This window comes from Tetrahymena thermophila (assembly GCF_000189635.1).
Source record: "Tetrahymena thermophila SB210 genomic scaffold scf_8254757, whole genome shotgun sequence".
Lineage (NCBI taxonomy): Eukaryota > Ciliophora > Oligohymenophorea > Hymenostomatida > Tetrahymenidae > Tetrahymena > Tetrahymena thermophila.
In genome coordinates this window covers 1-26,463 of record NW_002476516.1, presented here as the reverse complement: position 1 = coordinate 26,463, position 26,463 = coordinate 1, and the positions used below count along the sequence as shown (strand labels likewise).

The window sequence follows — 26,463 nt, the reverse complement described above, 5'->3', positions numbered from 1 at the left end:
CTAATAAAAAAATAAAAAAATGTTTTTTTTAAATTTGAAGTAGATTACAAAAGCTTCTTCTATAATAATTTAATAATAAGGGTTGACTGATAATTTATATGGGGTTTGAGTTAAATAAATCAAAAAGTAGAGATTTTATAATAAATCCAGTTAGTTTAATATAAATAGTTTAAATTAAAAGTAATTAAATTTGATTAACAATTTTTAAAGGTGTAGGTAGAGAGGTAGAATTTAGTATTATTTGTATTGAAATTTACTTGATAACTTAAAGGCCAAAAGTAATTACTATTTTTCATCAAATAGGTTTTGCTTCTTTGACAGCTAAAAAGCCATAATTTGCACCAATCTAACTGCCAAGCTTTGTAATAATTGATATAAGGGATACTTTTGGAGTTATCAATTAAATTGCTTAATATGAATGATATTGCTGAGAGATTAGTCAGAAAATAAACAAAAAATGAAGCAGATCTAGATTATTTAATGTTTTAGTTAGAAAAAGTGGAATTGTTTAAAAATATGTTTCAATATAGTTCCATGAAAATGAGTAAAGATTTTTTAGAGAGTTTAGAAGCAGTGCGCATACCTAAAGCACAGGTTATATTTACAGAGAATTAAGAAATAGATGGTTATAGCTATTTAGTTCTTAAGGGTTAGATAATTATTCTTTCAAAATAAGGCGATAAACTTAATAGAAAAGAATACTTTGATTCTCTTATTCGCCAATTTAAAATAAATAATCCATAAAGATAAAAATAAAATTAATTTGTTGAGAAGAGCATTTAAGGAGAAAACAATTTTTCTAACTATCAAAAAACTTAAAATCCTCTAATGACTTAATCAGCAGTAATATAAGATTAGGATACATAGATGAATCTAATGCATACTCTTTAAGTAAAAAATAATTAATTTGAATAAACTGCTAAAAGTAATACCACATCTAACAGTAGTATCTAAAAAAGTAAAGTAGAAGAAATAAATAATGCAAATATTTCTTAATGCCCAAATAAATAAATATTCAAAAAATAAAATCAAACAAATATTACTTCTGAATAAGATCTACAAAATAAAAATATTGATCATGCTCAATTATATATTTAGTCTATTACAGAATAAACAAAGAGAGAGTTAATGTCTTATGGCCATTAATTTGGCAAGTATTAAGGTTTAGTTTATGAAGGAAATCTTTTTGGAGAAGAATCAATTTAAAATTTTTCAATAAAAAAAAAGAAGTTTTACTCCTATACTGCAATTGCTGGTTGTGATTGTATTATTGCTCTAGTGAATACTCAACTTGTGAGTCACATATTAAAAAAAATAGATCAAAAATTCAATATAAGAGTACAGAAAATTTAAAATGGTGTAAGTATTTAAGGAGTTAATTTTAAAATATAAAAAAGTGAAGCTAGTAAACAAAAGGCTAAAATGGCAAATTCTTTGAATACAACTAAAAATTATAATTTTTTTAATAGTCAAAATTAAACTCATTCTTCTTTTGGTTCTCCATCCCCAATAAGACAGTCAAGATAATAGTTTGAACAAATTGATAAAGGGTATTAGAGAAATGATGACTTATATCTGAAAATGGTTGATAGGAATAAAAAAGTGAAAAAAAATTAAAGCAGTAATGATTAGGCATAGAAAATTCATAAAGATTTAGGAAAAGCTTATCCTTTATAAAATATAAAGTAAAATAATAGCTATTTAAGTGACAAAAGTAATATTAATTAAGCTAAAATGGTTATATCAAGTACGCTTTAGTAAAAGCAGTAGTTGAATACTACTTTTTCGTTCTTAAAATCATAATAATACTTTCACGATTTGTAGGCTTAAAGAAATTAATTTTAGACAAGGATCCACCGTAGTTTATCGCCACCTTGTTCAAGATAAGAATTTTAAAGAAGATTGCAAGTATTAATAATAAATAATGAGTAATCAAATTTAGATTCTGTCAGAGCTAATTTATCTTAATAAAATAATTTACAAGCCAATTAGATGGAAAGAAAAAATAGAACACTTAGTCCTTTCATCCCTTAAAAATAAAAAGATAATTTAACTTCTATGAATAATCGAGATAAATCTCCATACCAATAATTTTATTAGCAAACAGCAAATGAAGCAAAAATAAGTCCCAGAAATAAAAACAGTATAGTAAAAAAAGTTTATGTTTCTAAAACATAGAATTATGTTATGAGAAACTAAAAAAGTATTAGAGAGCTTTATGAAAATTAAGTTCAATTAGATAAATCAATCAGCTATAGCAATTTTCTTTAAAACAATCAGAATAATTAGATATTAGACAGAAATAATATCAGCAACTTAGTAGTTTCAGCTTCCTCAATAAAATCTAAAAATTGATTTCTTCATTTAAATTAATAATTAACAATAATTCCTCAAATAAAATTTCTCACAAGATACGTTAAAATATTTTTTTAATTGAAAATTTATTCAATTAAATTATAAAAATTGAGCATACTCTTTTTTTAAATAAACTCTCTTAAACTCATAAATTTATTCCGAAATTTTGGTATAAACAAAATGAATTAAATCAAACAATTATAAATTATTTATATGTTCTTTTATATCTAATCAATTTTCCTGTGAAGTTTTAGTTTAGATTTTTAAGGTAAATATATATATATATCTAAATGTGAGTGAAAAAGAACAAATAAATAAATAAGAAATACTTTTTAAAAATCTAAATTGAATGACTTCTACAATAAATACTAATATTCTTTTCCTCTTTTAAGTGAGTAAATTAACTTCAACACAATAAATACTAAAATAGTTTTTTTTAATTTAAAGAATATTAATAAAATATAAATGAATTCATAAATAAATTAATTTTTTTTATTTAAAGTTTTTTTTTAAATTTAAAAATAACAAAGCATAATTTTTCGCGGTAAAATAATTCTCTCAGATTTTATTGAAAACAATGTTTTAATAATAAAAGAAATAATTTAATTTTTAGATATAATTTGTCTATATGTTCTTTTATCTCCAAATAATTTTCCTGTGAAGTTTTAGTTTAGATTTTTAACCCTATCAAATGAGGCTTCAAACTTTTGAGGAATATTAGTTTTTGAAAAAAATATTAAGAAATTCATATTTAACAATCAAAATTAAGTCAGGGTAGATTATTAATTTTTTTTTTTATACTCCTAGGTATATATTTATCAGATAAATTTTTTTGTTTACCTTTTTTCCCAAAATTTATTTTTAAAAACTTTCCCTGGCCCTGGCGAAAGATTTAAGGTAAATATATATCTAAATGTCAATGAAAAAGAACAAATAAATAAATAAATTTTTAAAAATCTAAATTGAATGACTTCTACAATAAATACTAAAATTCTTTTCCTTTTAGTTTTAAGTAAGTAAATTTACTTCAACACAATAAATACTAACTAAAATAATTTCTTTAATTTAAACGATATAAAAATTAATTCATAATAAAATTAAGCTGGTCAAAAAAATGATAAATTGAAATAATATATTTAAAAAGTTTAAAAGTAACAAAATATAATTTTTTGCGGTAAAATCTCTCAGATTTTATAGTAAAAACATTTTTTAATAATAAAAGAAATAATTTAACTAATATAAATTTTTTATATTTTCTTTTATATCCAAATAGTTTTCTTATGTGATTTAAATTTTGAAGCAAAATAATTTAGTAATTCTGAATAAAAAATAAATAACTAAAAAATTTATAGATACATAAATCCAAAATTTAATTTAAATGGGTTATGGTTATTATTATTTAGAATTATTTTAAGAAGCTATAAATATCTATGGTAAACTAATAAAAGTGTATTTAAGCGCTAAAAAACCTCATTATATCTTACTAGATAAGCATGAAGATGAATAATTGTCTAAAAATTAACAATTGAAATATAATTTTGATGATTAGGATGGCAATGATGATCAAAATTTGTTTAGTCAAGACTAAAAAGGTAAAAGAGATTATTAGGATTATCAAAATCAATAAACTTATATAAAATAAAGGAAATAATCAAACAATGTCTTTTGAAGATGAAGATAGTAACAACGATAAAAAAGATAATGATTATGATTATGATAAAAGCGATTACGATAGTGATTAACAAGAAGATGAAAAATTAAAAAATAGTAATTAAGATAATTATGAAATAAATTTTAATTAAATATATCATAATAGGTAAGCTTGAAAATAAAGAATGGTCTAAAAATAACCAATTGAAATAAAATTTTGAAGATTAGGATGGTGATGGTGATCAAAATTTGTTTTATCAAGACTAAAAAGGTAAAAGAGATTATTAGGATTATCAAAATCAATAAACTTATATAAAATAAAGGAAATAATCAAACAAAGTCTTTTGAGGATGAAGATAGTAACAACGATAAAAAAGATAATGATTATGATAAAAGCGATTACGATAGTGATTAACAAGAAGATGAACAATTTTAAAAAAAATATAATAAAGATAATTATGAAATAAATTTTAATTACTTGGGTGATGCTAATTAATACGATGAGGATTATGAAGAATTTGAAAGCATTCAATCTACAAAAGGATTATTTGATAACTATCACAGACTAAAATATCTGAAAGTATTCGATAAAGAACTTAAAATAAAAAAACTTTTAGTGATTATGAATCAAAATATTTTAAATTTCCGTAGAGTCTTTGATTAGTTATTAGGGAGTGACATAATTTTAAATCTCTTAGATTCTTACTATTTAGATGAAGAATAGAACATATTTATATTTGAAACAGAGTGGTTTGATTTTACTCCTGATATTTTATTAAATAAACTCTAAATATCTTAAAAAGTTATTGAAAGCATAGCAAATGAATTGTAGCAGCGTTTATTTACTTTTTTAAAAATTGAGAAACTAGACAGAGAAATAAAACCAAGTATCTATTTAGATATTAAAAATGAAAAATCAATTTAAGTTAAGCTTAATTTGTTCGAATTTTCAAAAGAAATTTTTTGTTTACGTTTTGATGACAATATTTAATATTACCGTAGTTAATAATTGAATAAATTTGAAAAATAAGAGTAAAAATTACAATTCTTGTTATACAACGATACAGAAGGACTTGGTAAAATGAAACAAATTTCTAGAACAAAACTTGAAGAACTAATTACTGAATATAGTAAAGATTGCCTAACACCAATAAAAAAATAAAACTTAATAGGATAAATACAAAATAAACAACAAAAAATATTTAACTTTCATTGCTAAGAAATATTTGAAGCTATTTGTTCCCACCCTAAATATGATAACTTTGAAATCTGTAAATGCTCGAAATAGTCATTTGAATTAAAGCTAACAAAGGGAGGCCAAAAAATAACATTGGAAGCATTAAAATAGTAATCAATATAAGAAGCTTAAATGTTAGAATTTGAGTAAAATAAATTACTATTGCTTAACTCGCTTAATAGTAAAGTCAAGACTAATTTTATTAGCGCTACAGCTTATGGGTTTAATTCTAATTACTACGTTTTGATAGAACACTAAGATATAAAAAAGAATCATTTCAGTACTTTGAATTAATTACATTTGTCAATTAATCATAATCAATACATTACAAATAGGTATGAAAGTATAAATGAACAAGTTAATACTGTTCATTTTATATCTTTCCTAATAGAATTAAGCTTTGATCTCTTTACAAAATATGGTATCAAAATTAATTAGATAAATCCTTCTGAGATTTTGATAAGATATGAACTTCAAATAGGCGCAAATATTAATTTTGTTGAGTCTAATATAGAATATATAAGCCTTTAAGACTATTAATAAAATTACAATAAAATCGTTTCTGAATGTCTTAAAAAATAGGAATAATATTTTGAATATAAAAGTATTTATGATTTTTATAAAAGCACAATTTAAGAAAAATTATTTTCAGAAATTTGTAATTTTTTAAATTTAATTTTTTCTGATTCAGTAAAAAATTAGCAAACCTTATTTAATCAATATCTTAATATAAGAAAAATGTTAGATTAATTAGTCCATGTTATCGATTTAAACAAGTAAGCGAACAATTATTTAAAAATAAGCATTGCTGGAAAAGCTGATTATATGAATTAATTACATTACTAATTCAAATTTAATAATAAAGAATAAATAAAGTAATAACTGAAATTTGTTATTGATTTTTTAAATAAGAACAAGTCAAATATATTTTCGGCAGAAATGTTTTAATCAGATATTTATTTTAAACTTGAACAAGAAGAAAATAAAGATAAACTAAATTAGCTTAACAGAGAGTTGCCTAAAAATGGTTTTTAAAATTTGAATGGTTACTTGTAGTAACATCCTCAATATTTAGAAATACAGGATAAAAATTTTTCAGATTTGAAGTATAATTATGAAATTTAGTTAAATGAAAAACTGCTAATTGAAGTAGGGTTTACTAACTTCTAAGGCTATAATAGATATAACATAGGTCTAAGCTTATTTTAGACTCTATAGAATTTAAAAATATTAAAATTACATTTTTATTATGATAATTTTAATACATAAACCAATTTTTTTATGTTAAGCCAGTCCATTTTAAGCTTAAGTTTAATCTTTTACGGTATTTTTAATATCAACAATCTCATAAAATAGATTAACAATTGTAAGAATATCAATTCACTAGAAATAAGTCTTACAAGAGATAACATAAATTTGAAACATGTCTAAAATTAAGCACGCAAACTAGTTAGATTAGTTGATTTAACTGTTTTTTGCCATACGGATAATTATTAATAGGGTTAAATTTAATAATAATAACATAATTATGGATTCTTTTTGTGATTTTTTGTATTAATCAATATTAATTTGAATTAATAAAAAAATATCTATGTTATATTTATTTTAGTACTTTAAAATGAATAATCTTAAATATCTTTGCATAAAAATATAGAGTATGATTGTAAAAATATAATTTATTTAAAAATTAGGGTAAAAGATGCTTATGATGAATATACTAATATTATTAAAAAATTATTTGTATTAAACTGTTCAGTTTAAATAGTATTAGTTAAATTAAATAAAAAATAAGGTTATTTTTTATTTTTTTGATAATTTTAATGAATTCAGCAAGAAACAGCAAGGAAACCTATTTAGTAAAATATATATTTTGAATTTATAGTTATATATTTTATTATTTCGATTAATAGGTTAATAAATTTCAAATAATCATTAAAAATTTTTTTAACTTTTATAGAAATTACTTATTTTATTTAAATGTCTATAATTAATATTGTAGCAAGAGCAAAATGTGACAGATACAAAAAAAATTTATGAATCTTTCACACTATTTTTCAAAACTTTATATTTAAATATTATTTAATGATTTATATTTGTAAAAAAACTTACTTTTTGGAATTTAAATTTTTAATGCAATAAAATTGTAAGGTTTTAAAAAGCAGATTACGTTTTTCTTGTTGGCCATTTTTCAGTATATTAAATTTATTTTAATTAATTTAACAGAATATCTTTAAATAAAATTATTCAGATATTTCTAATAAAAATTTATTCAATTCTTAGATAATTATAGAGTAAATTAAACAAATATCTTTTAGAATAAACACTTAGTCGTCTATTGTTGTGGCATTTTATCTTAAGATATTGTTTATATTTTGGTAAAAAAAACTACAGAAGAAGAAAGGCATTAAATTACTATGAAAAACTAAAAGCTATCTAAAAGAAGTTGAAATCAGTATTCTAAAATTTTTAAGTCCCTACATAAAATAATTGTAGTCTGATAACTCTACTGCTCTAATAAAAAAACCCTTAAATATATTTATGTATGCGACAGGGTATTGATATGTTTGCTTCCTTTCTTAGATTATTAGAAAGATTAATTAATTGATTTTTATTAGAAGAGAGGAGCTAATTACAGCTTTGGGCCTTTATACTTAATAAAATTCAAAATCAGAGAATCAAATCTAATATTTGTTGAAATACTCTAATAATTCCTCTCATCATAATAAGGGGTTGAAAGATAAGCAATTTTAGTTTCTAAAATAATTTTAGATGAAATTAAATTACCTACATAATAAATTAAAGAAGAAGATTTTAATAAAAATTACTAAGAAGACTTGAGTTTTTACAATGATGGAAAAAAATATATTAAATTCTATTAGCCCAGAGATATTGATGAATTTACATTTTTTAGAGATTTAAATTGCAAACTTATGAGAAATACCAAGTAATGAAGAGTATTATGGATATTTACTTAAAATTTTGCTTCTCTCTACATAAATGCATTTTTAGAAAATTATCCTGACTTGAAATAAAGTAATGTCAGTTCTCAATTACCTCCAAGGTTATTTTCTAAAATATGACTATTTTTGAAATATTATCAAATGAAATACATCTAAATTAACTTATTTTTATTTGCATTATTTATATTTTTTTTAATTTAGCTTAAAATTGTTATATAGTAAGATAAAAATGAAAACTGAAATAAAATGTAATATATTTAATCATTTTTATCGATAAAAGTTACAAATTATATTTACAAAGTGTTTAAAGGTGCAAATAACTTATTTACACAAAATATTTAATGAGATCGTATATCTTTAAGAATACATTTAAACAAAAAATAAAATTACCAATTATTATATTAAAAAAAAGGTAAAAATATATCTTTTTCAATGTAAAGAATTAAAATTTCATTTTTTTATGGTTTAACATCAACAAATATTTTGTTTAATTTCAATAATATTAAAACATAAAAAATTTGATTTACGATTTAATTGGTAATATAAAAATAAATATCAAAAATGGAATAAAATATTGAAAAAATTTATAAAAATAGCTATGATAAAAACAGTGTTTTAATCATTGGCTGTGGTCCTTCAGGAATCCTTGCTACGAAGTATTTATAAAAAAATAATAACGTTATTTGTATTGATAATAGAGAAGATATAGGAGGGTAATGGTACTTTGATAAATACAATGAAGAAAATCATCCAAATTTACAATAAACTGCGTTTTATCATTATTATGGAGTATTGTGTAGTTCTCTCTATGAAAATCTTTAAGCAAACTTACCAAAATTTTAAATGACATTCAAGGGCTTTCCAACTAAGTCTGAGTATTAAGAATTTATGAAAGCAGAAGAATTTTACGAATATCTTTAAGATTATTGCGCCCATCATCAACTTAAAAAAAATATGCTTTTCAATACTTTTGTATCATCTGTCAGGCTCATAGAAAAGTTGAGTGATGAAGAAAAAAAGAATACAGGATAACTATTAACAAAAAGATTTTTAGTCGAGATTAAAGACTCAAGTGATTATAAAAAAAATGTGCGTTACTTATAGGCAGACAATGTTATTGTCGCAACAGGTCACTGCTCGGTAATTTTATTAAAATTTTATATTATTTTATTAACTTTTGAATTTCCTTTATTATTGCTATAAAACTAACTTAATTAAGATATTTTTTGATTTATCGTATTAATAAACTGATCTAGATATATAGATATGAATATTGTATTTTGAATAATTTCACTTAAACATTTTTATAGTTAATAAATATTTATTTAAAGTTCAATAAATATTTATTACAAAATAATATCATTTTTGAAAAAACGAAATATTAAAAAAATTTAAATATTTTAAATTAGGTTCCTAACTATCCAAAAATATTAAATTTTGAATTATTCTAAGGCGAAAAATATCACAGCCACTACTTTAGATAGAATTATCTTTAAAAATTCATAAATAAACATCTTGTTATTTATGGAGGGAACTAATCAGCATAAGATTTGCTCTGTATTATATTAAAATAGACTGACCCATCTCAGAATCCTTAAAAAATAACTTTGATAGCAAATAAAGGAATTATAGATACTTTCAGATAATCAGAAGCTTATAAGGAGGAGATAATAAATAAGAAGCTAGCTTTGGCTGCTACTGATGTGAAAAGTTTTGTAAGTGAAAAATCATTAATCTTAGAATCTGGAGAATATGTTGAAAATATTGATATTTTAATGTTTGCTACAGGATATTAGTACTGCTTTCCATTCTTAGAAAATTCAAATGATAACCTTATTGAATTTATGGAGGAGAATGATAGAAAAAACTGTTTTGGTCCTTTATATAAAAGATTGTTCTCTGTTAGAGAACCAAACTTAATATTTTTGGGAATGACTTTTAATACTGCAACAATCTAGTAAATGTTTGAAAGGTAAGCGATTTGTGCTTAAAGATTTATTGATAAAATAATTAGTTTACCTTCATAAGAAGAAATGCTAAAAGATTATGAATAAGATTTCCTAAAATCGTAGTAGAACTTTAAAGATGGAAGAGATTTTTTTAGAGTATCTCATTTTAAAGGATAGGATGAATATGAGTATTAGAAATAGCTTTGTTAACTAGCTTAGATGTAATTTGATGAAGAGTTTAATTAATATGTTAAAAATTTATTTGTTCCTCTTGTAGAAAAAACAGTATTTAAAGGTAACTATCCTTGGATGAAAAAAGAAAAAATTTCTCATTTAATTCCAGAGTCTTACAGTCCTAAGGAAGATCTCTTTTGAATCAAGTGATTAAAATCATTTAAATATAAAAAATAATCATTAGATATTAACTTAATGTTATCAAGGTAGTAAAAATTAAATTAATTAAAATTATCAAGAAATATCATTAACTAATATTTATAATTGAAAAAAATTAAAAAAAGATCTACTTTTATTGATAAAAATTGATATTTTTGAATGCATAAAGTAATAAAATTAAATGAATTAATTAAAAGTATTTACTAAAAATTGAAAAGCATTTCATATAATTATTTTGTAATTTAATATGAAAAAAATTGAAAATTTTATATGATTTTATAGATTGTAAATTATTTTTTTTTAAATCAAAAGGGAGGTAAAATTTAAATTAATTGAAAATCTATAAAAAATTAATTAGTACTTAGAAAATTATTTAAAATGTTTAGAATTTAATGTGAAAAAAATTCAAATAAGTTTTGTTTTTATTGAAATATAATTTTTTTTTTTCCTTCAAAGTTTTAAAATATTTGATTTGGAAACAAAATCCATTTACTGTAGTGTATGTATAATTATTTCGAGCATATTTTATTAAAATAATAAAAATATCTCGTTTTGCAAAAACTATATTTTATTTGTGCGCAAAAGTTAGATATTTTTAGTTGGTTTTTTTTGATACCTAATCAATAAATGGCTTTTAAATGCATAATAAGTCGCACAAGAGAGATTAGGATTATTTCAAAAAAGAATTGATTGCACATAATTTGCAAATATACCTGACTGATTTTTTATAAGATTTAGTTAAAAATTAATAGATATTAAATTAAGAATAACAATTTATATTAATTAAAAAGAATAGTGAATAATAAATAATTTAACTCTGTTTATTAATTTCAGTACATATAAATTACTTTTAGTAGATATATTAGCAAGTATAATGGGTGTTTATTTATCTGCTCCTAAGCGAGAAAAGACTACAGTAGTAGGATAGGGTAACGGATTTGTATATGCAGCTTCTTCAATGCAAGGTAATCAAATATTTTTGTTATTTTTACTCATCCTAAAGACCTTGATCAAATTAATTAGATCAATTTATCTATTCAACTTTTTAAATACCAATTAATTTTTTGCTATTTTTTACTATGGATGCTTTTTTTAATTTCTAATGAACAACTCAAATAAAATATTTTATTGAAAAAAGCATAATAAATTATTCAATGCTTTAAACATTATTTTATTTTTATGTTTTAAATATCTAGGTTGGAGAGTTAGTATGGAAGATGCTGATATTTGTTGTCCTAATCTTGATAATGGAATTCAACTTTATGGCGTTTTTGATGGTCACGGAGGTATTTTTACCATAAAATATTTATTGTGAATTGATTTTAAATAAAAGTTATCTCTAATAGCTAGAATAAAGTGTTTTTGGAATAAGGAATTTTTTATAGTAAATAAATATGAAGACAATCAGTTCATATTATTTCAAGCTTATTGCATAATAAATAAGAAAGAAGTTAATGTTATTCAATAAATTTTATAATTATGGCTTGAATAAAAATGCAAAAGGATTTTGTTTAAACAACTAAATTAAATAATTATATAAAAGGGTAAGAAGTATCTTCTTTTGTTCAAAAGAATTTTTCTGAGTAATTGCTAAACAATACTGAGTTTTAGCAAAAAGACTTTACAAATGCACTTATTTAAAACTTTATGAAGATGGACGAATTACTTCGCAGCGAAGAAGGCAAGGCTCAACTCCGAGATATAATGAAGGATAAATCTAAAACAGATACAACTGCAGGATGTACAGCTAATGTAGTATTAATTCATGAAAATACAATGTACATCGCAAATGCTGGTGATTCAAGAACACGTATAATTCAATTGCTATTCGATTGATTAATTTATTAATTGATTGATAAATAGATAGATAGAATAATAATGTTTATTTTTGCTTTACTTCAAAATTGATTATGTAGCTAACTAAGCACTCAAATTAATTATTAGCCTTCAATAAAAAATACTATAAATTAGTTAGCTACTATTAAATAACAATTAAGTATTTTTTAAAATTGATAATTTTAAAAAAATTTGAATATTTTCATTAAAAAAAATCTAATATATCTTTCTGTCTATCTATCTATTAATTAATTAATTGATATGCGTTCATTTTTAAAAATAAAATGTTGATTAATATAAAGTATTAAGCCAAAACGGAATCCCAAAGAGACTTAGCGAAGACCATAAGCCAGATAATATGAAAGAGTACTAAAGAATTAGAGAAGCTGGAGGAGATGTGCAGAATGGAAGAGTAAACGGAAATTTGAATCTATCAAGAGCTCTTGGAGATTTGCAATATAAAAAAAATTTTTAAATTCCATAGGATAAATAACTTATTATAGCAAAGCCAGATGTTACTATCCATAAAATAACCCCAGACGATGAGTTTATTCTTATAGGGTGTGATGGAATTTGGGAAACCCTTAGTGATGAAGAAATTATTAAATATATTCGCTAATAAATAGCTTTAGGAGTATCATGCGATAAAATAGTTGAATAATTATTAGATTTATTGCTAGCTCCAGATATGTTAAGTAATAAATAAAATCAATAATTAGTTTTATTTATTGAATACGATTTATAAAGCATCTTTGAAATTGAGAAGAATTAGCTTAACTTTTTATAAATTTGAAAATATTAATTTTTTGTTTTAAAATAGATGGCTGTGGATGTGATAATATGACTTGTATTTTGGTAACCTTATAAGATTACGATCAATTAAAAAATAAATACATGTAGATAAAGGAGTTTTAAGAAGCAGACGGTAGCTAAGAATAAAATTCTTCTAAAAGCCCAACTAACCATCAAAACTAAGATGATGATTCATAAACCTAATAAAATAACGCCCAAAATGAATAATCTATTAATTCCCAAAATGAAGAAACTCAATGATAACAAATTAATGATGGGTTTGATATATCGATTGATCGATATTTGAAATTTTTTAAATGTCGAAACTCTTCGATTTAAAATAAAATTTTTATCAAAATATTTTAAAATGCAAGCAAGCAAGCTTTTGATTTATGACTCAAATATAGTAGATAAAATGCTTTCAATATAAGAAAAATGTTAGAGATTTATTTTATGTTAAAAATTTGGTAAAATATTTGACATAAATGTAATAAATAGTTATTTGAAATTTAGTTAAACTAATTTTTTGTTTGATTTGAATTGTATATATTTTATATTGAATCAATTTATTATAAATATCTTTTTTAAAGTTTATGACATATAGTACAAGATAAATATTTCAAGTTTGTTATGAATAAATGAATTAACTCACTCACTCGCTCATTAATATCTAAAGATTGTAAAATTAAATTAAAAATATTTAATTTGTAATAATATTAGTTTATGATATTATTCCTAAATAATTAGTAAATTTATGTAGTAAGAATTATCTTATTTATTAAAAAGAAAAGATGTTATTATCCATTTATTTTTAAACAAATCCATCTATAATTTTAAGCACCTTAGAGGAAAAATAATATAAATATTAAATAATATGAGAATTTAACAATATTTGCTTAAATTTAATCATAATTATTTTATTTATTTGCTCAAACGAGATTATTTTATAATGTTTATCACTTAGATATATAAATACAAAATCTTTATTTTCACTTTAAAAACCTAAAAAAGCAATTATTTGTATTCAAATAATCAAAAAACCATCTTGATAACAGTAATAGTAATTACACACATCCTTATTTGCAAAGTATTTGCTTATTAATTTAGCTAAACCATACCCAAATTTAAAACTTAATTCAGTGGTAGGAATTTATTTTATTTCAAATTAGTTAGGTTTATTTGTTAATATTATTCTATACTTTCCTTTTCAATTGTTAATTTTCTTTCAAATATGCTAAGGAGAATTTAAATTTATATAAAAATTAAATTTGCAAAGCTATAATTCTACTGGAGTAAAATAAGCTAATCTTCATATTACTATTAAATCAAACATAAAAAAGACTAAAAGCGGGTTTAATTTTGCATTTACATGCTTGCACAGATATATTTCACTCATAGTCATAGCAAGTATTTGCATTTTAAAATTATTATTTCTTATTTAAGTATAAAATGTAAATAGAAAACAAAATTAATATGAAATATGAATTTCGGATCTAAACCTTTCTTTTATTAGAAAGAGAATTTATATATATAATTTTATTGCAGTAAAATAAAATTTATTATTACATCACTTTCAATCATAATAAATTTGAAAAAAAGCAAAAAACAAATTTGTTTTGTTATACAAAATAAAAAAAAAACATACTTAGGTAGTATTACAATTCTTCAAGTAGAAAGACAATCAAAATATAATTAACATCCTATAATATTATTTACAGTTTGAGCACTGCCTTGATGGAATATAAAATACCTTCTGCATAGGTAGATGAATTTAATATAGAATAATCTTAAATAAAACAAATATGAAGGTAAGAGATAATCCAAATATTAAAAAGCAAAAGAAAAAGCTAAAGAAAGAAGATTTTTGTAAATAAATGAATGAAAAAGCAAATAAATAAATTATTAGCAATCAAACAAGTTTTTTATCTATTTATTTTTAATACATAAATAAGATTATTTATTATTATCCTTTAAGAATGAATGAATGATTGAATAGCTATATATTTATAATGAATGTATGTATGTAGATAGATAGTTAGATAGCTAACTACTAGGTACACACACTAAAAAAGGTTAGTAAAATTTGCTTGCATGCATGATTGGATTTTTGTCAATGGGAATGCCTGTTAATCAATAGGATTAAGAATAAATTTATTAACAAAAACTCAAGGTAAAGACTAAAGCAGATTCAGCATAAAAATAATTATCAACCTTGATAATCGAAACAAATTTAAAGGAATTAAAAAAAATAAAACAAAAAATATTAAAAAGAAAAAAGAAATTAAACTTAAGAAAGAGTAAAAATGGATTACGAAGATCAAAAGGAAGAAACCCTCGCCACCCCCGGTGTCCTCGATAAGTACCAAGCTGCAGGCAAGGTCGCCAACTGTAAGCTTATTTCTTTATTTGCTGATTCAGAGGAGTCAAATCTGAAATAAGAAACTACATTCAGTTTTTCAGAAATGATTGCCTTTAATTTCCAAAATTCATACTCAATATGAATTTCTCTTTGTTAACCCTATTCTACTTTTATAGAATCTAAATAATTTGAATCTATCGCTACTTTTTAACTAATCCTTTTATTTTTCTAAAAATAGTTGTCTTAGAAAAGGTCATTGAAAAGGTCGTTCCTGGTGCTAAGGTTGTTGATATTTGCGACTTTGGTGACAAGCTCATCGACTCTGAAGTAATTATTTGATTATTTTGTCCTAATCATTGCTACTTAACATGTAGCCTTAAAAAAAAAAACCAAAAATAGGAATCTAAACATAAAATTTGAAGTTAGTAATTTAGCTAATAAAACTAAAAGTTTGTAATCTTCCCCATTTAAATATTCATACTTTCAAGTAGAATTAGCTATAAATTACATATTTGATTCCAAATTTATATCTTTACCTAGCACATATATAAAAATTAATATATTTTTTTTATTTTTTAGTTGGCCAAGCAATACACCAAGAAGAAACTCGAAAAGGGACCCGCTTTCCCCGTTTGCATTTCCGTTAACGAAATTGCTGGTCACTACTCTCCCCTCGTCTCCGACTCTGAAGATAAGGAAAAGGAATTCGCCATCATCAAGGAAGGTGATGTCGTCAAGATGTAAAAAATATTAATCAATTTCTCTAAACTATAATAAACAATATTTTATAATAATAGTGACTTAGGTGCCCATATTGACGGTTTCATCGCTTTAGCTGCTCACACTGTTGTTGCTAAGGCTGATAAGGCTGCCCCCGTTGAAGGTAGAAAGGCTGACGTCGTCGTTGCTGCTTACTAAGCCCTCCAAGCTGCTCTCAGAACCGTCAAGCCCGGTTCCAAGAACACTGAAGTAATATTTTTATTAAAATGAAATAGCATTCCATTAGATATTCGAAATGTAAATCCATTTTTGATAGCTGAAGGGTAAAACAAAATAAATCTTTAAGTGATTTATGACACAACAAAATTATAAAATACATAGTATTTAAATAATATAAAATAATTCTACCACTAGGCTAATTTCAAATAGTTAGTTCTCTGATGTTCAGTTAATAAACTGACAAAATAAATATTAATTTATTTAAAAAACGCCTATCTTACAGAGAAATTTTCAGTAACAATTTGCTTGCTGCCACTTAAGTAGTTTCTAGTTTTACATCTTAGATAAAAAAACATAAAAATTTTAAAAGCAAATTAGTTAGTTAGTTAGTAATAATTCTTCCTAATATTCTCTGATATGAAAATAAAGAAAGAATAAATTAAAATAAAATTAAATAGAAGGTATAATCTCTATTCTTAGATACCAAATAAATAGTTTCTTTCTTTATCTATTATTAAAAAATAGTAAAAAACACTAAGCATTTTAAAAGACTTTCTTGAAATGTAACCAAGCAGCAAGTTATTTATTTACTTTAAGGCTTACAAAAAAAACTGAATAAAAAAAGTGTAGAATTAGTGAAGTAGAGTTAACAATAGCACAATTAAGAAATCAAACAAAAAAGATTAAAAAAAAGTTAAGCAAAATAAAAATAGCCATATAATAAATAACAGACTAGCTTATTGACTGATTAATTTATCGAGCCCACCAAAATATATTTCTAATAGCTAGCAAAGCAAATAACTCTAATCAATTAAAAAAAAACCCTAATTAATTAAAATCAATACAAACAAATAAAATGATAAATAAAAATTTTTGAATCAAAACTTAAATATTTTATTAAAAGCAAATAAGCAAGCTATCATTCATTCATTAGTTTTTACATTTTTGAATAGATAATTTTATAAACAATATTTCTAATTTTAATTTATTTAATTTAATTAGACCACTGAAGTTATTTCCAAGACCATCGAATCTTTCAAGTGCAATGCTATTGAAGGTGTCTTGTCCCACGACTTAAACAAGTACTTGATAGACGGTAACAACGTTATCTTAAACAAGGAAACTTTCGACCAAAGAGTTGAAGAACACGAATACGCTGTCCACGAAGTCTTTGCTATCGATATCTTCGTTTCTACTGGTGAAGGTAAGACCAAGGAAACCGAATTAAGAACCACCGTCTACAAGAGAGCTTTAGAAAGAGCTTACAACTTGAAGACCAAGCACGGTAGAGCTTTCTTCCACACCCTTTGCGAAAAGTTCCCCGCTCTCTGCTTCTCCACCAGAAACTTCGAAGACGAAATCTCCACTAAGTTGGGTGTTTCTGAATGCCTTAAGCACGACTTACTCAACGGTTACCCCGTTCTCACTGAAAAGAAGGGTGAATACGTTGCTCACTTCAAATACACTGTTGCTATCATGCCCAAGTAAACCCTCATCCTCTCCGGTCTTCCTCTTGATCTTGCTGGCTTCAAACCCGAAAACACCATTACTGATGAAAAAATTAAGGCTCTCCTCGATGTAAATAATTATTTAAATTAAATTTAGCTAATATATTTAAACAATTACTTATTAAAATAAAATAGACTCCCATTCTTAAGAAGGATAAGAAATGATTAACTTAATACTGACCAACACTTTCACATATATTTATAAATAAATTTGAAATGTATAATTAATTTTATTTAAATCTATGTGTTCATAACATATATATTTCATTTTATAATAGTATTACATAAGTTTTATTTTTTGATATTACATCATATTTAAATCCAAAAATTCAAATAAGTGATTATTTCACTCACTATAGTTATATATTATTAAACATTTTAATGTATGTTTAATTATATCAAGTAATCTTCTTAAATTCAATAAAAGCAAATGAATAAATAAATAAATAAATAAATAAATAAATAAATAAATAAATAAATAAATATGAAAATGACATCAAAAAAAATTCTAAAAAAATAAAAATCGTCCACATAATAATTAAAAAAAAAGAAAAATACTAAATGGAAAAGTCATAAAAACAGATATTAAAAGCTAACTTATTTTAGTATTGTAATGCTAAATTTTTATTAAAACATTCTATTTAATTTTTTAAATTTTAAAGTAATTTTTTTTACAATTAAGTGTTAAATTTTTATTTAAATAAAAATATATAAATAATCAGAATAATTTAATTTTTAATTTAAATAATTTTTTTAATTTATTTTTAAATGATAAAATGTTATTCTAAATTAAAATTTCCTCCAAATTAATATTAACAAATATTTATAATTATTTAAAAATTTTATACAAATGCAAAACATTTTTTAAATCAATAGAAAATTTAAATAAATCTTTTTAAAAATAAAAATATAAAGAAAAAGGAAAATATCATTCAAATTTTTTTGTAATTTCTAAATTAAAAAATCTTACTTCTGCTCAATTTACACTTTTCAGTTTATTCTTTTTTCAAAACTAAAATCTAATTTATTTATTTAATCACTAAAAAAGAAAACTATTGGAAATAACATATCTTAAATATAAGTACTAAAATCTAAAAATAATATATTTGATAAGTCAAATAAATAATATTTTTGTATGAGTAAGGGAAAAGTGAAGATTTCAAAAACAAATAAATTTTGTTTTATTTTACTACTTAAATAAATTATCTTCCAAACAAAAATCAAATTTATTTTTAAATACTGAAGAATTATTTGATAAAATTGAACTATAAAGCTCATAAATAATTGTTTAAAATCTCTAAATTTGTAAAATTAAAATCTATTTGCAAGCCACCACATATTTTTTTACTATTTAAAAGGAGCTAAATAATTTTTTACTATTTTCATAGCTTTCGTTTTATTAAGTCTAATATTGTAAAAATAATTTACAAATAAAAGAAAACTTCAATTTTAGTTTTTAATAAATTAATTAACTAAAATGTATGTGCAAATAGCAGTAAGAAATTAATTAATTAGTTAAATTCAAAATAAAAATACCACAATAAATAAATAGTTTTATATCTAAATATTACCTAGTATCTTAAAATAATCAAATAATAAATAATTAATTTAAAGGTCGAGTAGAATTATCAAAATAAATACCACAAACTTTCAACATTTTATAATTAATTGTTTAATAAGATTAAAAAACCTATCATTATCTTTTTTTACAATTGGAATAAGGGTTTTCATAATACTTAAAGAATGTAGAGCCGCCACTTTATGGACCATAAGCTCTACCTAAAGTAATTTCTTAAATGTTTTTGCTTGGATAGAAATAATGGCATCTATTAGGATAAAATATTTCGTAACGGGTAAGATTCATTATTAAGCCAAAAGTTTCAATGAAGAAATAAAGAGATGCTAAGTAGTATAATATGCAAGCAAAAGCATAAATTGCTAAATATTTCCATTCTGAATTGTTATAGTAAATAAATGGAATCTCAGCAAATGTCCAAATAAATGAGCCTTAAAAGCTATATTTAGTAGAGCAATAAAGATAATTTGCTACAAAAAAGAGAACCAAAAGTACCCATTGTAGAGATATTATTAAGTAATATTTTCCACTATTTGTTCCTCTAACAATCAATTTATCAAAAACTACACTGAAATGTGAGAAATTTTAAACACAGAACCCAAATTTATCACAGTGATGTTAACGATTTTCTTTAATATCTAAGCATTCATAACAGACGTTATTGTCATTAAATTTTTTTAATTCAGAAAATTTATTATTTTCAACTAAAATTGCTACATAATCTAAGAAATTTAATCTTGTGCGTTTTGGTGGTTAACATTTTTTCTAACTATTTAAGCGATTATCTTATTATTAATGTAATTATTCATCATCTTCTTCGTCAATTTCATCTCCTGTCTCGTCTTTTCCTCCATACCCGAAAAGTCTATCTAGATGTTGAAAATCTACTTTGCTTATATCAAGTTTACGGAAATTTATATTTTTAACACCATTGTGTAAACCAAGCTTTAAATTTTGGGAAGGGCATTCGGATTTTAAAACAAAAATAAAAATATATGTCATCAAAAATGCAGTCAAGCCATGTATGACATTACAGAAGTAGTAGTGTTGAATTGATTTGTGATAAAGAATTCCTGTTTGTAGCACAAAATGGTAGTATAGTGTACCAATCATGATTGCATACATAAATATGCACAAGTCTTTAGGACGTGACTTATAACAATTTAAAAGCCATTACTTAGAAAAAAATGGTATATTTTACTTTTAGTATTCTACCTTAATCATATTACCCATACATTTGTTTGGCATTGTATTGTAGAATTTATCTGGAACAGGAATGGGAGAAGTTCTTTAGAGATATTAAAAAGCCTGATGTGAATCATTTGTTATTGCTCTTCCAACAGGTGCGAGATTAAACTTATCTTTTTATTCAAATAGACTTTTAGCAACTTAGTTAATAATCTAAAGCATAGGAACATCGTTGTTGAATGCAGCACGATGTGCTATGTTGCAATTGTGCTAATCTAAAGCTGTAAGATCAGCTCCTTTGCTCATTAAATAAATAGTTTATAGCTTGAAGCGATTCATAACAGTATTCTAAACTGGAGTAAACTAATCTGAGTCGCAAGCACTTACGTTAGCTCCCATATCTACAAGGTATTTCATGAGCTTAAAATGTCCATATTTAGATGCGATAATTAATGGAGTTTATTAATGAGTTTTGTCTCGTAAATCAACAGGAACTTTGTGCTTTTAAATAAGAGAGTGAACAGCATCTATCTAATTATACATGCTAGCTCTGTGTATTAAATGGAAGCCTTCATTATCAAATTAAAGTGGGTTGATTAATTAATTATCTACTGCATATGCCCATGGCAAGATGTTTCCTGCTCTTGCTTAATCAAAGATATCTACTACAAAACGAACTTCTTCTTACTATTATAATTAGCTCTAATCTTGAGTACTCTAGCTAGTTATTTCAACTGTAGCATTTAAATTTTAAGTTTGGCTTTATTGCTGACTGTTGAATTATTATTGAATGCTATCTGATAAGGGAGTTGTAAATTGCTGATTATTAGTTTCTTAAATTTAATTTTTATCCTCTACTTCAATAAGATCAGACTATTTTTAGATGATTTAAACATCAGAAAGGGAGTCAGTATCTTTATTGTTTTGAGTTTCTTCTTCAGGTTTCTTTTCTTTTAAATCTTCCTCTTTATTATTATTTTCTCCATCTTCATCTTTAAGCAATTCTTCTATTATCTTTTGCTAATGTTAGTTTGGCTAAATGAGCACAGCACTATTCTCTAAGATTTCCTAATCATTAATTATATGTTCGGCTGGCACGCTGCCTATATCTTCATTCTAATGCTATTCGCTATTATCTTATCCCTATTTCTTTCCTTTATTTTTCTTTCCCATTTTCTTGTAGTGGACCGATGAAATATTTTTAATTTTTTTCTTAACTTATAATTAGATAATTATTATATTTAAATATATATATTTATTTCTTTTTTATGATTACTATTTTTTGTTATAAGTGGTAATATAAAAACTATTTTTGTTAAATTTTGAATGAATTTATTAATATAATTAACTATTCCTTTATAATGTTAATCCAATCTTTAGATTCTTCCTCAAATTCGATAACTATTTTCAAAGTAAAATCTAATTAATTGTTTCTAAAAGAAAGTAAATAAATAAAGGAACTCTGCATAATCATTTTCCTTTTAAAAAAATAAACTTTTACTGTTAAAATAAATTTTTGAAAAAAATACTAAAAATAAATTATTTGTATTGTTATTATAAAAATAATATTAGATCATTTTTTACATATTTAATAAACTTCTCACAAAAATATTTTTAGAGACTTATCATTTTCATTTTCATATTTATAAGAATTTTAACAAATTCGACTGGAAACTGAGATAAATTTGATTTACTAATAAATAAATAAATTACATTAAGTTATATTTTATTTGTATTTTGCAGCTAAAAGAAAAACATTTATTGTGTTTGAGGTTTTGATTCTGTTTTATATTATTTTTATTTATAAAATAGAGTTTTCTTTCTTATTACAAGTTTATAAAATAAAATTTATTTAGATGGAATAAAATTTACATAAATATTAATTATTATTTGATAGAATTATTATAAATATCTTAATTAATAACATAAAAAGTGTCAAAAAATAAAAATAATTTGAAAAAAAAATATATAATTCATAGCATAATCGTAAATAAACATATAGAATTCTTCACTCTGAATTTATTTTACTACTGAGATAAATATTCTACAATTAAATAAATGTATTACAATCCTATAGAGAGATCTCTAAACAATAAAATATCTGCTGCTAACTCAAATCCATATTTCACATATTAAAAAAATATTAATCTTACATAATCTTTGTAAGTACCACTAAATTAAGTTAACTTAAACTATATTCACTAGTAACCCTTGAGATAAAGTTTTTCTTACCTTCCTAGATAATAATAATAATAAATTAATAGTTATATACCTACCGTTTCTTAGCCTTTACTTTAATTATCTGCATAAACATACACTACAAATGCATAGATTACAAAAAATTTAGATTAAAAAAATTACACACAAGTTGATGAAAAAATTGCAACTTCAAAAAATAGTTAAAGTAGTAATAATAATAATAAGAATAATAATTAAAATGATTTACTCTCTTATCGGGGGAGAAATTAAAAAGAAAAAAAAAACTTAACAGGTTAGTAAAAAATAGATAGTATATTGAGAAACTATAACTCGTTAAACTCAGAAAGAAGTAAGAATACAACTTATTAGAGCTAAAAAAAATAGGATTTTAAAGATATTATTTCTAATGATACTAAATAAATTTTACAAAAATGGAATAGCCCAAATAAATTTGGAGTTATGCCTAGCTAAAATATTGAATTTTACTAATAATTGAGATAAAATAAGAGCTTGTAAAATAGTAGTCCAATTAACATTGTGGATCCCTTATTTGAAACTATTTCTTCATTAGAGAGCAGCCAATAAACAAATTAATATTAAAATTAAATTGATAAAATACAATAAGATAACAAAGATTTTATATAAATTTTAAATTAATCATAGGAGAATTTAAAAAATACAGCATAGGTAGATTTTAAATACACCAAAACAGAGAAGCAAGAGTCAATTTAAGATATTGAGTAAAGAGTAGGTATAGGTTATGATGTCCATAGGCTAGTAAGTGGAAGAAAATTAATTATTGGTGGAGTTGAGCTTAAGCATAGCAAAGGGTTGGATGGGCATTCTGATGCAGATGTATTAGTCCATTCAATTATCGATTCTTTGCTTGGAGCATGCAAGTATGGAGATATAGGAAAACTCTTTCCCAATACTCCATAATATAAAGATGTTTCAAGCTTGAAGCTGCTTGAAATAGTTAGAAAAATGATGGAAAAAGATTAAATTAAAATTATAAATATAGATGCTGTAATAATTGCATAGGCTCCAAAAATGGCTGATTATATAGTTTAAATGGAATAAAATATTTCTAATACATTAAAGATTGAATCTGATAGAATAAGCGTAAAAGCAACAACTGAGGATAAACTTGGATTTACAGGTAACCAGTAAGGAATAGCAAGTAAAGCTGTAAGTTTAATATAAAAATAATTTAATAAATCTACAAATTTTCAAAAAAGCTCTTTGCTTTTGTAAAACGAAAATCACTAATCAATAGCAACAGAAAACTAACTTTAAACAGTAAAAAGATAGCTAGATTTTAAATCTGATTCTGATTAATAGGCTTTAATCAATCCAAAATTAAAAAATAAAGATAAAAATGGATTAATTAATTTGATTTAAATCTCAAATTCTAAAAATCTGCTTTAAAGTTAAAAAGGAAGAATCATATTTTTAGTTGTTAGTTTTATATTAATTTAGTTGATATTATTTATTTTGTTTGTTTGATTCTTACTTTTGCAAAGTTTTAGAATATTTACTAGAAATTTTCATATTTTAGCTAGCACTCAATTCCATCAACACTCAAAAAATAAAATTAGGAAATTAGAAAATACTTTTTTTTAACATTTACAATAAATATATTAAATACAGATGAAATGTAATATATAAAATTTTTAAAAATTTTAATCAAAGATTGATATCGTTTTGAATTTGTTTATATTAATTAATTTAGCTTTTTTATTCTCCATCTTTTAAAACATTTTGCTCAATTTCTTAGTAATTGTAATTATCAACAATGGATTTTTTTTATGTTTCGTTATCTAATACAATGTTATTATAATTTTAATTTAAAGTTTGTAGTTCTTATTATTAAATATCACAAAAATTATTTTATTTTTCTATCTAAATAAATCTATTTTCATTGTCCAAAACAGTATTATTTTCACAGACTCTTTCCAAATAAGGGATATGTTTAATTTTTTTATAGTAATTTTTAGATTTATTTATTTATTTTTAAATACAATTTTATATTGGAAGAGTTATTACAACTGAAGTTACTATAAAAGGGCAATAGCAAAATATTAAAAAAATTATATATTAGTCAACAGGTATCAAAAAATCAGTAAATCCTACTAATATAAAATCTGTTGCATACTTTAAGTTAGCTCGATTTAAAGAATTTAATTTAGCTTATTAAGAGTTTCCATGGCTACTAATATAACATTTATTTAATTTATTACTCAAACTATGATATGGAAAATTTTCAGGTAAACACATCCAGCTTGGAAGTTTAATTTTACTGAAGGTCCAATATTCTAAACAGCTGTCGTATGAAAAACTTCTCTTATTTTTATAAGCATCATAATGTAAATTTCTACTTTACTGAAAAGTATTAAAATAGCTATCTTCAACTTTTGTATCCGGGCAACCGTAAGAATCTCCAAATTAATAAAATTGATAAGGAAAAATTGGTTTAATGCCAGATGTAGCTTAATATTATCCATCAAGGCATCCATAACCTAAAAAAACCTCTCCATCTTTTTCGTAATTGACATAAAGTATACTATAAGTTGAAATACCAATAATATTGACTTTTAACTATCCAATAACTTAGCAATTATGTACTTCATGTAAAGGATACTTTAATATTTAACCAAAAACCCCTATAAAAACCCCAAGAAATACTCCTGTAAATATAAAAATCCCAAGACCAAATAAGACAATATATAAAGTACTACAATCAGGTTTTGGTTTCCAAAAACATTAATAAGAATTGTACATTAAAAGCAATATCACTGGAGTGATATATAAAAAGTGTATCATATTATATTGATTAGCGGCAAATATTGTAATTATGAGAAGATGAATCAATAATGGAGGTATTTGATAGTACCAAAAATAGTGAGATCCAATCCAAACAGCCATTTCTAATAATTTTTTGTTTTTATATTAAATACACTGATTTGAATTAGCAAAATAATTATAAATATCTATAATTACTTGGTTATCTTTTATTTATATAAGTAATTTTTAAATCTTTCTATAATTTATATACTAGATCATTATTAGATACAATAAATTAATAATTTTTTGTTTAAAATAAATTCCTGTTTTATTAGAATTAAGAAATTAAGTAAAGGATTATTTTTCATATTGAAAATATTTTAATTTTTTGTATAGAATTATTTGGAAAATTTTTAAAGATATTCACTAATCTTTATCATTTGTTTATTAAAACAAATCATTAATATTTCTAAACTTCATATTCTGATAAAAAATTTTATTTTTGTTTTTGATTTAAGGGTTGGGGTTGGGGTTGGGGTTGGGGTTGGGGTTGGGGTTGGGGTTGGGGTTGGGGTTGGGGTTGGGGTTGGGGTTGGGGTTGGGGTTGGGGTTGGGGTTGGGGTTGGGGTTGGGGTTGGGGTTGGGGTTGGGGTTGGGGTTGGGGTTGGGGTTGGGGTTGGGGTTGGGGTTGGGGTTGGGGTTGGGGTTGGGGTTGGGGTTTGGGTTGGGGTGGGGTTG

At 23.2% G+C, this 26,463-nt stretch overlaps 8 protein-coding genes across 8 annotated transcripts; 6 read left to right on the top strand and 2 right to left on the bottom strand. All coding sequences in view use genetic code 6, as the record gives it.

Moving 5' to 3' along the window:
- Positions 1-414: 414 nt before the first annotated feature.
- Positions 415-2,355, top strand: TTHERM_01004970 (hypothetical protein; the record flags this gene model as incomplete). The annotated part of the gene is made up of 1 exon (XM_001010317.2): positions 415-2,355. One exon carries the CDS (start codon positions 415-417, stop codon positions 2,353-2,355), a length of 1,941 nt encoding a protein of 646 aa, XP_001010317.2.
- Positions 2,356-3,733: 1,378 nt separating this feature from the next.
- Positions 3,734-6,787, top strand: TTHERM_01004960 (transmembrane protein, putative; the record flags this gene model as incomplete). The annotated part of the gene is made up of 2 exons (XM_001010316.2): positions 3,734-3,947; positions 4,329-6,787. The coding sequence occupies 2 exons, from the start codon at positions 3,734-3,736 to the stop codon at positions 6,785-6,787; spliced, it is 2,673 nt and encodes an 890-aa protein (XP_001010316.2).
- A 1,941-nt stretch (positions 6,788-8,728) lies between these two features.
- On the top strand, positions 8,729-10,622 carry TTHERM_01004950 (flavin-binding monooxygenase-like protein). Its single transcript, XM_001010315.2, has 2 exons — positions 8,729-9,342; positions 9,612-10,622. The coding sequence occupies exons 1-2, from the start codon at positions 8,764-8,766 to the stop codon at positions 10,524-10,526; spliced, it is 1,494 nt and encodes a 497-aa protein (XP_001010315.1). The 5' UTR covers positions 8,729-8,763; the 3' UTR covers positions 10,527-10,622.
- A 796-nt stretch (positions 10,623-11,418) lies between these two features.
- On the top strand, positions 11,419-13,433 carry TTHERM_01004940 (protein phosphatase 2C containing protein; the record flags this gene model as incomplete). Its single annotated transcript, XM_001010314.3, has 5 exons — positions 11,419-11,509; positions 11,741-11,830; positions 12,088-12,354; positions 12,683-13,075; positions 13,201-13,433. 5 exons carry the CDS (start codon positions 11,419-11,421, stop codon positions 13,431-13,433), a joined length of 1,074 nt encoding a protein of 357 aa, XP_001010314.1.
- A 2,042-nt stretch (positions 13,434-15,475) lies between these two features.
- Positions 15,476-18,143, top strand: TTHERM_01004930 (metallopeptidase family M24 containing protein; the record flags this gene model as incomplete). The annotated part of the gene is made up of 6 exons (XM_001010313.3): positions 15,476-15,560; positions 15,770-15,858; positions 16,111-16,271; positions 16,329-16,500; positions 17,473-18,048; positions 18,114-18,143. 6 exons carry the CDS (start codon positions 15,476-15,478, stop codon positions 18,141-18,143), a joined length of 1,113 nt encoding a protein of 370 aa, XP_001010313.1.
- A 1,528-nt stretch (positions 18,144-19,671) lies between these two features.
- TTHERM_01004920 (DHHC palmitoyltransferase) lies at positions 19,672-21,915 on the bottom strand (the record flags this gene model as incomplete). Its single annotated transcript, XM_001010312.1, has 1 exon — positions 19,672-21,915. One exon carries the CDS (start codon positions 21,913-21,915, stop codon positions 19,672-19,674), a length of 2,244 nt encoding a protein of 747 aa, XP_001010312.1.
- Positions 21,916-22,800: 885 nt separating this feature from the next.
- TTHERM_001004919 (2-C-methyl-D-erythritol 2,4-cyclodiphosphate synthase) lies at positions 22,801-24,447 on the top strand (the record flags this gene model as incomplete). The annotated part of the gene is made up of 1 exon (XM_012796168.1): positions 22,801-24,447. The coding sequence occupies one exon, from the start codon at positions 22,801-22,803 to the stop codon at positions 24,445-24,447; it is 1,647 nt and encodes a 548-aa protein (XP_012651622.1).
- Positions 24,448-25,181: 734 nt separating this feature from the next.
- Positions 25,182-25,478, bottom strand: TTHERM_001004918 (hypothetical protein; the record flags this gene model as incomplete). The annotated part of the gene is made up of 1 exon (XM_012796167.1): positions 25,182-25,478. The coding sequence occupies one exon, from the start codon at positions 25,476-25,478 to the stop codon at positions 25,182-25,184; it is 297 nt and encodes a 98-aa protein (XP_012651621.1).
- Positions 25,479-26,463: the final 985 nt, after the last annotated feature.